Here is a 14,694-nt window from a genome sequence, read left to right as displayed (position 1 = left end):
TAAAAATCACTTATTATAAGTGAAAGATCCTGCCAAAATTGGAAATTAGAAAGCAGTGCAATATTCCAGGGATCTATATCCTGCACTGTTTATACCTGGGGTATACCAGGTCTCCATGTGTGAATTTCTTCAGCAGACACGAAGCCAAAGCCCCCCCAGAAGTTCAGGAACAATACCACCCTCTTGGAGGCTCTATTCATTCCACAGTTCCGAAGAGCTTCTTTCGAACAGTCTGGGAGTCTCAGCTGTGAGCTGAGATGCATCAGGAGTTATTCTCCCCTGAGGGAAATCAGTCCGCAGTTCCTGATCTTCATGCAAGTTTTCTTTAGCAAGAAACATGCATTTCATGTTATCTTTGATGTCGAAGGGCACTTGAATGGTAAGGACTAGTGTTTGGATGTTACAGTCTATGCCATTAAACATTTGGTGCAGAGCGTCCGATGCCAGGACACAGCAATCTGAGCTAACCCAGTCTTCACCTGTTGCTCACACCTCAGAATCTGTGGCGGGCCAAGCAGTGAGAAGCAGTGGGAAAGACAGGAAGCTTCACTATTTCAGACGTGAGCATTTTCAGCAGGATGTCTCATGCAGTCTTGTCACAAATCCAATTTCTTCAACTGCTCATATGTCACAAAGAACTGCAGGTATTAGTTAAGGCTGACATTTTATGCCATCTTAATTAACCCTAACGCATCAAAACAGACCCACAAATAGCACACCTCCTAACAAATATTTCTGGGCAGACCACATGCCATGGACATGATTAAACATGAGGGGCTCCACCCTCAACCACCCCAAGAGATCTCCCCATTAACCTTCCCAAGGTCAGCTTGGAAGAGACAGACCACAACTGAGACACATAAATCCCCTGCATCACCTCCAAAAGCCTCTAAGATTACATCCACACTGCTAGCTTTTCTGACTTTTGGGAAGACTTCACAGAACAGTAAATTCTGTGAGAAAGAGAAAGAGAGCAACCCCGGGGAGCTCTCCTCCAGGGCTGCTGGTAGGCAAGCTTGCCTGGGAGGGAGGCGCATATAAACAAGGATGGTGCAAACTGACATCCCCTGCTTTATAATTCTGTCCTTTCATTTCTAACAAACTGTCTCTTCCTTCCTGCCTCCCACTTTGGCATAGAGGGAAAAGTGCTAATCAGCCGAATAATTCTCGAGCTAATGCCTGTCTATCCTTAGGCACTCTCTGAAATAAGCACTCTAGAACATGGCTGCCAAACCACATCCTTCCCAAGGGTGGCTAGGGATTGAAAAAATAAACAAATAAATAAATCCTTGTCTCTCCCTCTCTCTGAAATCATAACCACTCTCAGCTCCTAGAGCAGAGTCTAAAGAAAAGTTTTTATTGCTACCATTGCCTTTCAATCACACCACCATTAAACCAAGCTTCACAGTGCCTAGCAGAGACTTTATACCTCCTGAAAAAGAAACTGAATAGTTATTTCTTGAATCAGAGGAACTTAACAGAATAAGAACCTACTTCTAAATTATAATTAATAACATGACAGTTTATATAAACAACATTCTTCAGCTGTATCTTTTTTCAGATCTACTGCAACAGAAAAGGATACAATAATATTCCAAGGACCAAGTCTCAACCAATTTGGCCAAAATCCTTTATATAGAGCAAAAAACCCTTCATTCTTCCATGTCTGTTATAAGGGAGGGGGAAAAGAAAGTTAACGTCCGACTTTCCAATTATGTCAAATATGCATTAATAATTAGTAGCCAGACTGAACTGACATATTTTTCTTAAAAACAAAATTCTATCTGGAAGGACTATCTAAGAAATCATTACCCTCTGCCTCTTTTCGTTCTTTAAAGGTTTCTGCATAGGTGAAGACTAAGGCTCTGTACCAAACTATCCCACACCCAAAGCAAACAGCAGTTGGATGAATAAGAGATGAGATTTAATTCCAACTAGGATCTTCTGCCTCCTTGCCATGTGGGCTTACAGCAGGTCAGAAATAAAAACAGGAGGCAAGGGCAGTAAAGACATAATTCAGAGTACCACCATTTCATGTTGTTGGATAGATAACATTAAGCATCTTTGCTTCGTTAAAGCAATATTTGAAGGCTAGGGATGTGCCAGCATCATGCTGGTAAACAGCAACCACAGAAGTGGCCCCTCATCGTTGGCTGCTGGCAATCCAGCAGGGGAGACAGTCACAAACTTTCATCTACTCAGGAACTGTAGGCCCAATTATTTAAACTGAGAGTTTAGGTAAAATTCATGTGTTCCTTTGAGAGCTGTCTGAATGAAGGATGTTCATTCCAGTCTGACTCAACAGGAAGGTGATATATTCTGGAAGGAGACACAGTTCTACTACAATCACAGGAAATATGACTATTTTCTCACACTTCACAGCAGAGCAGAGATATAAGAAAAATGAACTTTCATTTCTAAATATTCATTTAGATTTTGTATTTAAAAAATTAGCCCCTGTGTGGCAGAAACTCTGCACCATCTCAAGACTTTAGAGCATCACTCATCTTAGTTACATCAGCCCTCAAAATTTAGATACTCCTTTGGTTAAATAAATATAAATAAAATAAATATAAATACAAATATATATTTGGGGGGCTGTTTCACGGATTGAAGCAATCCACTAGAATGTTGAAGACTAACTAAAATAAATGTGCTTACTTCACCAGTGTCCCTTATTATTATACTAACAAGGTTTTATTATTATGTCTATACTTATTATTATAAATGTATATGATGTTTCTACATAACATATTCCAGGCACTGTGCTAACTATTTTGTAGGTATGATCTCAATGATTTTTATAATAATCCTGTGACGTAGGTGCTATTATTTATTGTCCCATTTCACTTGTGAGGAAACCGAGGTGTACAGAGTCTGTACCTTGACCGAAGTCGCACGATTACAAATGACAGAATCACAGGTTCGTCAGGCTCTAAACCCTTGTGTTTTTAAATCCTGAAAAGAAACTCTTCAGAAGGCAACATGGAAGCCAATGAGCCACGAAAGGCATTCACAACAGTGTACAGATGGACAACCCCGCCGCTCACCTGTAACAAGCAATCCAGGGAACCTGTGTAGCCAGGGCATCTGCCATCTTGAAGGACTCTCTGATTCATCATACGTGTTCTCACCACATCGACAGGGTTTGAGGCCAGGGCCCCCGCCAGCCCACAGGTGAAGCTTGAGCTATAAAGAAGAGACCATTTGAAAAATAAAAAGTTTAATACCCCTGAGCTGCAGCCCCTACTATCAAGGGCAGGAAACAGCCTCCTCCCAAACTAGGTTAAAGTAACAGGTTACAAGATGGAATATATGAGAATGAGGCCCTTATCTAAAGAGCTGCACAGACTTCTTAAACACCAGCATTGTTTATACTGGCTTATAAATTCTAGCCTCGGCTAAGAATACTTTTGAGGTTCTGGAACGTCAACGAATTATAGAAACAGGAAGGAGCGTCCTCCAAGGATGATATATTTTTTCTCTCTATTCACCTACAAATAGGCATCAGAGTAATTTTAGCCATCTCATAACTACGTTGCTCTTAGAGATCAGAGAAAAAGATTTCCTCACTGTAATGTGATGCCCACCAGGGCCCTGGGTTCTACTAAACTTTCAGTCACAAGACTACCATAGACCGGCCCGGGTATCAACTAACTCAGAGTAGGGTTTCACAACTTCAGCACTACTAACATTTAGGACAGAGAATTCTTTGTTGTGGATGTCTGTCCTGTGCATTGTAAGATGTTTAGCAGCTCGCTGGCCTCCACCCAGTAGATGTCATTAGCACATAAGAAACAGAACAGACTCCAAAACTGCCAAATGTTATAGAAACAGAGAGTCAAAAAAGTGGTTGCCAGAGCTTGGGGTTGGGAAGAAGTTGGCAAAAGCGTACAAAAATTTCAGTTATGAGATGAATAAGGTCTGAGGATCTAATGTATAACATGGTGGTTATGGGTGACAACACAGTAGTATATATAATTTAAATTTGCTACAAGAGTAGAATTTAAATGTTTTCACACAGACATAAAATGATGGATGTGTTAATTAACTCGATGAGGGTAATCATTTCATAATGCATACGTGTATCTAACCGTATTGTGCACTTGAAGTATCTTACAATTCTACTTGCCAATTATACCTCAATAAATCAGAAAAATTATAAAAATAAAAAGCAAGCAAGAGAATGCCAAGCATGATCGCAGCTGTATAATAAAGCACATGTAATTTTTGTAGACATATTTGCATATACATAGAAAACACCTGAAGGTACACATCAAACAGTTAACAATGGCTACCTAGGTAAAGGGGTAAGGACATCCTTTTTCCTGGTTTACTTCCGTATCATAATTTTTCAAATATGAGAATATAATACTTTTATGATAAACTTTCTTTAAAATGTCTATAAATTTGCAGCAAATTTCTACCCTAAGCTCATGCATACCTAAAATATTAATTTTAAAATCCATAAACATACAGGAAATGGGTATACACAGTGTCTCCCATCAAGCCCGAGAGAATCAGATGCTTCTTGGTGAGGTCGTAGACCGGCAGCTCCACACCGACAACAATAGCGGCCCTCTGAGCAGTAAGGGACACGCCCTGGGTAAAAATATCAAGAATAACAAGTCAGATATCTCTCCCCTACAAACTATGGCCAATTTTTACATTTTCCTGCTGGTAGGTAGAAATGTAGAGTGAAAGAGTAGAAAAATCCAGACGGTAAGAAGTCAGAAGCCCCAAAGTCTAATTCTGATTCTGGCACTAACTGTACGACCTGGACCAGGACAAGTCACCTCTCAGAGCTTCCGGTTTCCTTGTATGTACGGAGAGGATCGGACTGGACGACCTTTAAGATCTAATCTATGAGATGACAGTCCCTAGAACACTAGGAAATAGCATTCCATACCGGTGCTTGCCTAACAGTCTTCACTTAAGAGCCATGAAACCATACAGATCAAAAAATCCAATGTAACTATAATCTCTTCTCCATAAGAACTTAGGGGGAAAAAAAGCAAACAAAGAAAGTATTCAACCCTCACAGAATTTCTTATATATGAATTTTTCAAAAGGTACTTTAAAATCACGACATACTCCTTATGTAAAATCATGACATTTTCATTTTACAGATTAAGGAAATTAAGGAAGAAGATCTTCAAGGGCAGATGTCATCCTTCTTCTTTTACTCCATTATACCATTTGGATTAAATAATAAAAATAGGAAAAATAAATTTTTTTAAAAATGGGAAGAACTGGGCTTCCCTGGTGGCGCAGTGGTTGAGAGTCCGCCTGCCGATGCAGGGGACACGGGTTCGTGCCCCGGTCCGGGAGGATCCCACATGCCGTGGAGCGGCTGGGCCCATGAGCCATGGCCGCTGAGCCTGCGCGTCCGGAGCCTGTGCTCCGCAACAGGAGAGGCCACAGCAGTGAGAGGCCCACGTACCGGAAAAAAAAAAAAAAAGGGAAGAACTAAGTTAGTTGGGTCTGTTTTTCAAGCTTACCTTCCAAAGTCCTCTTGTTCCCTCTTGCTGGTAAATGTGAATGAAGTTGCCTATCATTCCTCCTTGAAGGGTGCTATTTTGTGCTTGCATCCGAATCTAGAAATTAAAGACTAACGTGAGAAAGAAACTAGCATGTTTCTCCCTAAATGCAGACTTAAAAAAAAAAATTATTCAATTTGTTGTTTAATAACCATTAAAAGAAAAAAACTGTAATATAAATATTACTACAATGCTAGTTTAAATTTATCAGGATTGGTTCTTAGGCACTTTAGAATCAAGAAAAAGCATCTAGTAGAGTCCAGTCTTGCATGCAGCAGCTCATTAAGTGTCAAAAAGAAATTTTTTTAAATAGTCTTTTGAAAAGGAAAGAAAATGGCATATCTCCCTCTAGGTTACTAAGTAGGAAAGAGAGAATATCATGGTTAATTCTAAAGATTTAACATAATTTATGAGTATCCAGTGTACCTGGCAGCACCAAGCATTGGCAAGCACATTTCTTAAATTAGTTACTCCAAGCCCTATTATTTCCAACCAGCCAAACCCCAAGGTACACAGACGTGCTGGCCAAAGGATGGCCATGTGATGTCCGTCACACTCTGTTACACGGGAACTTACAAGTGAACTTTACAACCGCCATGGAATTCACATGACCAATATTCCAACATAAAAATAATGTTTGATGTAGCTCTGCATTTTTAAGAATAAAAAGGGACTTCTTCTCACTAAAAAACTGGTACCTTATTTTGGTTTAGGGAGCACATGCATTACCCTCTAATTCTAAAGGGAACTGTTATTGCCAGGCTAACATGAGAAAAGAAAATGCAGGAACTGCCTTTCCATAGCCCTGATATACATTTAAGAGGTTAACAGGAGTGTGGATATTTTTCTCTAGCAATTTTACCCCAGTACAGGGTAAACTCAGGGCAAAAGGGCCTGGTACTTCTATTCTCACCGTGTGTAACTGTAGTGCACCAAACAGCCTGCTGCATGCAATTTTGATGTTGTCGGAATCTCCTATTGGATTGAAAGCTGAAGGCGGGGTCTTTGCCTGACTCATTTTTGGATTCTAAGCATATAGTACACCAACTGGTGCAAGGTAGAAGCACAGTGAATGCTGCTTAAATAATGGGGGAAAGAAAAAGAATGAGGGAAGGAAAGGAATATCTTGAGAGGGTGTGACCAATAACTCACACCTAATTTTGATTTTCTTTAATTAGTTAGTCCCTTGCCTTATTACAAAAAGGATTTAAGGAGGCTGTATCCCTGGTATTGTTGATAAGGTCATCTAATGAGTTATGTCTAATTGTAGTTATGTAAATATTTTTATTACTATTTCCTGAAATCAAATTAGTGGAAAACGTAACGTCTTCAGAAACGGTCATCAACAAGCTGCCTAGACTGCTGTAAAACTTGCAGTCCATCTATTTTATTTTATTTTTTATTTTTTGGCTGCATCGTGTGGCTTTTGAGATCTTAGTTCCCCGACCAGGGACTGAACCCGCAGCCTCAGCAGTGAAAGCGCCAAGTCCTAACCACTGGACCAACGGGGAATTCCCAACAGCCCATCTATTTTAATGAACCAATAAAAACAAGGGAGATTTTCAATGAAAAATTAAATTCAAATACATCTAAGCCTAATTTTCTTTTTTCTGGTTAATCACCAAAACCTCCAAAGTCTCCAAAAATGGGCCCTACTTGCGAGCTTATCTGTATCAGTGGGAAACCCACCTAGTGCATGTTTCTGAGTCTTCATGGCACTAGAACTGTAAAGATTCACACATACATAGTATATGTTATATTCACAGATTTTCATTATCTGAATGTTGATTACAATAAGAAAATGCAGAGTGTGCCTGTAAGACATAGATAGCACTGCTTACTTTCAAAACATCAGTTGGATTAGCAATGGTTGAGGATATGACTCCAGAGAGAATTCCGCAGACCACATTTATCAGAAGGGTTTCATCTGCAAACAAAGACATATTATTTGCCTCTTCATACGTACAGGGCTCTTCATATGAGTAACTCATGTATAGGTGTAATTCACTTAAACATCACTCGTTCATTTAAGAAACTAAAGAAATACATGCTTAACGAACCAAGTAATTTTCAAAGGATTAGGGATTTTGCTGGCTGAACAGATTTTTTTTTTTTTTTTTTTCCGGTACGCAGGCCTCTCTCACTGTTGTGGCCTCTCCCGTTGCGGAGCACAGGCTCCGGACGTGCAGGCTCAGCAGCCATGGCTCACGGGTCCAGCCGCTCCGCGGCATGTGGGATCTTCCCGGACCGGGGCACGAACCCGTGTCCCCTGCATCGGCAGGTGGACTCCCAACCACTGCGCCACCAGGGAAGCCCCGGCTGAAGGGATTTTGCTTAGCAAAATTTCTTGACACCTAAAAAGGAATGTGAATTATCATGGAAGTGAACCATAATTCACTTCTGTGTGTAAGTGCAGACCACTGTAATTAAGATGAGGTCGTATACCAACTGGTAGGAGAATAATAGATACCCTCCTATGAGATAAGGTGGAGATAAAATTTTAAAGCACATTATACATATTTAATTTGAAATATACTGAAGCACTTTTAAACATCTTTGCTACTGGCTCACTGCTCTCATAGAACAGTGACTAGTGCTTATCTCTTTGTAAAAAAGACAGAAACTTCTAGGGATTAAAGCAAAGTCAAAGAATCAACCAGCAAGAGAATATTAGAACTCAGAGTTCTCAATACTTAGAAAATGTAGTCACTGCTTTCCTGAAAAATAGGTGATAATTCCTATGATTGTAGAGAATTTTAAGTGGGCTAGAACTACAACAACATACCCTCTAGTCTGGACACTGTGGAAACATGGACAACTCATTAAGATGTTTGTAAGATTGCTCTGTTACCCCCCTAAGTTCAGCTCATATCTGACTTGCATATTTATATAAGCAAGTACAATTCATTTAGATTTTACACCCAACCCAAAGTTCTCCTCCACAGGAGTAAAGACACAAATAAGAAAATCGATCCCAAACCATTTGAATAAAAAGACAAACAACCCACCTCCTGTCCACAAGTGGAATTCCCCACTCACCTTCCGGGCGCTCGACAAATAACCGCTTCAAGCTCTGGTAGGTGCCTATCTTGATGGTGCCATAGGAAGCCTGGCGCAACATCGCAGGAGCAATCCTGCCAAACCAACGGACAAAGGGACAAAAAAATTCTAAAAAACCACTTAAAATCCTCTAGAAGGCACACATAGGAGACGCAATCACGTATCTGCCTTCCACAATCAAACTACACTACGACAGATTTCTTAAGAGTTTAAAATCCAGCAAAAATATAGGTGGAGGACTTCCCTGGTGGCCCAGCAGTGAAGAATCCGCCTTACAATCAATGCAGGGGACGTGGGTTCGATCTCTGGTCGGGCAACTAAGATCCCACAGGCTGTGGGGCAACTAAGCTCACGCACCTCAACTAGAGCCCTAGTGCCACAACTACTGAGCTCTCGCTCCTCAACTAGAGCCCGTGTGCCGCAAACTACAGAGCCCACGTGGCCTGGAGCCTGCACGCCGCAACTAGAGAGAAGCCCGTGCACCACAACGAAAGATCCAGCATGCCTCAACTAAGACCCGACGCAGCCAAAGATAAACAAAATAAATAATAAAGAGGGACTTCCCTGGTGGCGCAGTGGTTAAGAATCCGCCTGCCAATGCAAGGTACACGGGTTCGAGCCCTGGTCCGGGAAGATCCCACACGCCACGGAGCAACTAAGCCCCGTGTGCCACAACTACTGATCCTGTGCTCCAGAGCCCACGAGCCACAACTAGTGACCCCATGTGCCACAACTACTGAAGCCCGCGTGCCTAGAGCCCGTGCTCCGCAACAAGAGAAGCCACTGCAATGAGAAGCCCACGCAACGCAATGAAGAGTAGCCCCAAGGACTTCCTTGGTGGCGCAGTGGTTAAGAATCCGCCTGCCAATGCAGCGGACACGGGTTCGAGCCCTGGTTCAGGAAGATCCCACATGCCACGGAGCAACAAAGCCCATGCCTCACAACTACTGAGCCTGCGCTCTAGAGCCCATGGGCCACAACTACTGAAGCCCACATGCTTAGAACCCATGCTCCACAACAAGAGAAGCCACTGCAGTGAGAAGCCCGCGCACCGCATGAAGAGGAGCCCCTGCTCGCCGCAAGTAGAGAAAGCACACACGCAGCAACGAAGACCCAACGCAGCCAAAAATACATAAATAAAGTTATTTAAAAAAAAAAAAAAAAAGAGAGCTTCCCTGGTGGCACAGTGGTTGAGAGTCCGCCTGCCGATGCAGGGGACACGGGTTTGTGCCCGGTCCGGGAGGATCCCACGTGCCGCAGAGCGGCTGGGCCCATGAGCCATGGCCGCTGAGCCTGTGCATACGGAGTCTGTGCTCCGTGGCGGGAGACGCCACAGCAGTGAGAGGCCCGCATATCGCAAAAAAAAAAAAAGAGTAGCCCCAGCTCGCTACAACTGGAGAAAGCCCGAACACAGCCAAAAATAAATAAATAAAAATTTTAAAACAAAACAAAAGTAAAAAAAAAAAAAAAAAAGTGCGTTCTTGGGAATTCCCTGGCAGTCCAGTGGTTAGGACTAGGTGCTTTCAATGCCAAGGGCCCAGGTTCAATCCCTGGTCGGGGAACTAAGCTCCCACAAGCCACACAGTGGAGCAAAAAATAAAATATATGTATATGTGTGTGTGTGTGTTCAGTTAAATGTGTGCAAGTTATTAGTTCCCTAAGTGATAGCTCAGCCCCTCATATTTATCCTCAGTGAAAACGTACATGAACACGGAGTTCTATTTGCCCATCCACATTATAATGGGAGGGCTTTCCTTTCTCAGGACAAAGCACCTGGTGAAATCTGGCCTCCGTAAGCATCCTCCAGGGCTGCTCTGGAGCTCATCTCCCACCTCCGGGGGGGCCCTGTTCCACTTATTCCCTCTCCCTCCTCCGGGACCCTCCCCACCCCAAAACCACCCTGTGGCATTCATACTCGCAGGCTCTCCTGCCACACTTCCCACCTCCTTCTCAGATTGCAATCCGGCTTCCTTCCACGCTCTTCATCAATAGCCCCCTCACCAAAAGGGGCCCAAGGGACATCTCTGTAGCTACATTAAATGACGCTTTTCAATTAGCATCTTATAAAGCCCCTCTGCCTTTCCAGTATTTGCTGTGGTCCACTCTCTGTCCTGCTTGCAGCCGTCTCCTCCCTGAGCTGCCATAACTGCCCTCTCTCCAATTCCTCCTCTTTCTCTGCACATCCTACCTCTGTCCTCCGAGGGGCCCAGGAGTTCTGGCCTTCCTCTCTTCTCTCACGGCTCCACACACTCCCCAGATGAGCTCAGCTACTCGCATGGCTTCAACTGTCCGAAGAGTGATGACTCCTAAATTCATGTTTCCAACACTGATCCCAAGATGCATTTCCAGCTGCTTCCCAGATTTTTCAATTCACATGTCCTACACCTACCACCAGAGCAAGTGTCTCACACAACTAATTATCCTCCCTCTCCAAACAATCCGCTCTCCTCTTCTGTGTCCTAGACCAAGGAGTGGCCCCTCCATCTGCACACTGGCCAGAACCAGAGAGAGACACTAGCCCGTCTCCTCCTTCCCCACCACCCCTCACGTATGAGGTCGTACACTGTGTCGATCCTCTGCCCTAAACAGCCTGCCTTCTTTCTCTCCATCCCCAAGACAATTCCTCAGGTCAGGTCCTTGTCTCTGCTTCTTATGTGTCAGCCTGTTTCCACTGTCACTGTCTCTCTTTCTCCCAATGGCAGGCGGGAATTGTTTACAACGGAAACCTGATCATGTCAGTCCCTCTACTCAAAACCCTTCAGTGGCTTCTGTCTGCCACAGGTATAGTAAACTCACACACTTACAGGTACCAGGCAGATGCTATGAGCGCGTGAAGCGGGCTGAGTCTAATTGCACACCTACACTATGTGAGTGCCATAGGTTTGGTAAACCAGAGAAAGCATCCTTAACACCAGTTACTATTATCATAAGCGACCCAATGTGGGCCCGGATGTTAGCTTTCTTGAGACGATCGAATGGTTTTTATGTTCAACTTCTCGCATTTAAAAGACTGGCTCAACTGAAAGACAAAAACCTTCGGGGACCTGTGGGTGGGAGGGCTGTGAGACATCAGTTTGGGATCTGGACCTGGTCCTTCAAGATCAGATCCAGGGTCTCTTAGTCTGGGATTGATGCCCTGCCTCAACCAGAGGCTAGTACTTGGCAGACGCCACTGTAATCCCGTTTGCACATCTGCAGTCCCCACTCAACCATAGTTCCTTCAGGGCAGGGGCTGCTGCCGATTCCCATGTGTCCACCCAGATCCAGTCTCGCCCCTCTCTGTGCTGCTCTGTGCCGAAGCTGGCGCCATGGATGACACCACCCGGCTCCCCTGCCAGCTGACTCCAGCCAGTAGAAGATGGGAGGGAGGGAGGGAGGGAGGGAGGGAGGGAGAAGAAGTGGAGGTATTTCTTCCTCTCCCTGGGCACTAGTAAGGCATCTCTCAACAACTCCTGTTGGCTCCTTCAAGGCTCAAGCCCTAGTAGGCTCTGCTAACATCATTCCTGTCCTTGTCCCCCTGGTCCCAGGGTTGGTAACAATTTCTCACTTTGCTAGTTTCTAGGTACCGCAAAATCCTTTATTCGCTCCCTTAACCCTTAAGTAGCCCTTTCATTAATCTCCCTTCATTTAAACCACCCGAACGAATTGTTTCCTGCAGGGCCTCTGACTGACATAGGCAGGACCCCGCCTTACTCACTTTCCTAACCAGTGCCTGCAGCACACTGGTTGTTAAATGTTGGATTAAAGAAAAGCTGTTCACTGCAACTCTTACCTATGGAGAATATCATATCATTTTCATTATAGCAAAAACCTCAGTAATTCAGAATAACCAAGGGGAAGGGCTATTAAAACAAATGTAATTTTTGTATTATTATCTGTATTTGAATATAATGAAAACATAGTTTCACCACAATACTCACTACATTAAAACACATATATAGAAAATAAAGTTGAAATGAAAAATGAAAAAAAAAAATCAACCATTGCTACTTGCTCTTGAATACACCCCAAACTTGTATTTTTTCTCTATGAAGTCTTAGTGTGACGTCTGTTCATTTGAAAACTCAACAGTGAAATATAAACACACGAAGGTCTACTTACCCTGAATACAGTGCTTTCAGGCCTTCCTCTCTGCCTATCCTCACTAACGCATGCAACATTCCTCGATACCTGATTTCTTTAAAGTTTGCATCATTCTTCTGGCCTTGAATCTGGAGCCGTGTCTTGGTTAAGTCAATTGGAAAAGTACCTTAAAATTTTGAAGAAGGAAATGTTTCACTTAATAAAAGAAATTTCACTAAACAAAAGATACACAGGGATACATTACTGAGGAAACATTCAGACTATAACGTAAACTAAGAAACAGAATTAAGAAATGGCAGATACTTTGCAATCTTCCTATTTAAAAAAAAAAAACTAACAGATTTTTAAAAATCTTTTTAAAAATGCATAACTGTGTTTTCTGTACATTTTTATTTATGTCCCATCTTACTCTACCTAGGATTTGAGGAGGCTGCACTGCTGTCAAAAGTAAGTACATGGAATGATTTACACAAACAGGAAATCCACTTTAAAATATGTTACTGGGAACTCCCTGGCAGTCCAGTGGTTAAGACTCACTTTCACTGCTGGGGCCCGGGTTCAACCCCTTGTTGGGGAACTTAGATCCTGCAGGCCGCGCAGTGCAGCCAAGAAATAATAATAATAATAATAAAAATAAAATGTAAGTTACTATTTTTCACACATGTGAAGGCTGATACGGGGCTCAACATGAACGGAGATAAATGCGTTTTCTAAAGGCGTTTCTCACCTGTGTATTACAGCCTAAAAATGACTCTGTTAATGTAGGTAAAAATGTTTAATGTAGTACCTAAGAGATAGTCCATCCAAACATATAAACCCATACACAGTAACCTTGAGTCACTGTGTCGATGAATCTACACGGGGAGCCTAAGCCAGTGGTCAGTGGTTAATGTGTCTCAGCCCCCAGCCCTGGTCTCCACTGGCTCCTCAGGGGCAGCCTCTGTCCCAGGACAGCAGCGATTCAGCCCAGCACCTGGCACTTGGCAGCATTTCAATCAACATGTGTTTTGTTTTGGTTTTGGCCACGCCACACAGCTTGTGGGATCTTAGTTCCCCAACTAGGGCTTGAACCTGGGCCCTGGGGCAGTGAAAGTGCAGAGTCCTAACCACTGACACCAGGGAATTCCCGTCAATCAACATGTGCTGAATGAATGATCCGGGGAATAAACAAAGGAACAAACAGGATCTGATTGGAGCTGAGCTGATGAGGAAGTCACCAGCAGGACATGAACAACAGGCATGATCAGAACATGATGGCACGACGACACTCGCCTCCGGCTCAGGAAGGCCCTGGGGCTCCCTAAACCTTTTTTTTTTTCCTAAACCTCTTTTAAAGCCAAATGTGTTAACAGTGATGAAGCAGGGAAAAGGACAAAGAGAACAGGGTCAGATGTCATCCAACAATGATTCATGAAACTTCCGTTTGAGCAATAGGTCCAACTGTCTCCCCACTGAACTTTCAACCCTAAACTGCTAATAAGCAGCCAAAGTCACTATTTTGTCTTAAAAGTATCCCAAAGGAAGAAAGAAATTTTGAATGCTGAGATTAAGTGTTTCATAATCTCACATTCTGTGCCTGAACTACACTCACACCATAAGTCTTATGACAGCCAATGATCACACCCGTAAGTTTCAGCCTCGTCACGTGCAGCAGGCAGCTGACCGGCCTCCGCCCTGGGCTCCTTACCGCACTCCGCTGTGATGGAGGCCAGGCCTCCGTACACGAAGGGCTTCCAGTTGAGGGCTGACATGCTCACCGCTGTCCCTTCTCCTTTGTTCACAGATGCATAGCCTCCAACAGGGTTTTTCCTGGACACAAAAGTAAGGTGTTTCAACACTGTAACTTCTCACACAGGCAGTCTCTTCTTTAAGCTTGTGTTTCAATTGGAGTGAGCACTACCAGATGCTACCCCTGAACACTGTCCCCACCCACACATGCACAATTCCCAAGATGATCCTCACCTTATAAAGGAAAGCACCCCTATTTCCTAAACCCCAAATCACTTGATCA

The 14,694-nt window shown here is 43.3% G+C and overlaps 1 protein-coding gene across 2 annotated transcripts; it reads right to left on the bottom strand.

Moving 5' to 3' along the window:
* Positions 1-508: 508 nt before the first annotated feature.
* On the bottom strand, positions 509-14,439 carry SLC25A30 (solute carrier family 25 member 30). Of its 2 annotated transcripts, XM_079721905.1 has the most exons (9): positions 14,371-14,439; positions 12,702-12,849; positions 8,580-8,674; positions 7,382-7,467; positions 5,502-5,597; positions 4,478-4,602; positions 3,051-3,189; positions 1,586-1,666; positions 509-638 (listed from the first exon to the last, which is right to left on the bottom strand). In XM_079721905.1, the coding sequence occupies exons 1-9, from the start codon at positions 14,432-14,434 to the stop codon at positions 597-599; spliced, it is 876 nt and encodes a 291-aa protein (XP_079578031.1). In that variant the 5' UTR covers positions 14,435-14,439; the 3' UTR covers positions 509-596. The 2 variants fall into 2 exon arrangements, with proteins under 2 accessions (XP_079578031.1, XP_079578032.1); XM_079721906.1 differs by lacking the exons at positions 3,051-3,189; positions 4,478-4,602.
* Between the last annotated feature and the right edge of the window lie 255 nt (positions 14,440-14,694).

The sequence above is a fragment of the Hyperoodon ampullatus genome (assembly GCF_949752795.1).
Source record: "Hyperoodon ampullatus genome assembly, chromosome: 16".
Classification (NCBI taxonomy): domain Eukaryota; kingdom Metazoa; phylum Chordata; class Mammalia; order Artiodactyla; family Ziphiidae; genus Hyperoodon; species Hyperoodon ampullatus.
Note: the sequence above shows the minus strand (reverse complement) of the source record. Positions and strands in the feature narration are given on the sequence as shown.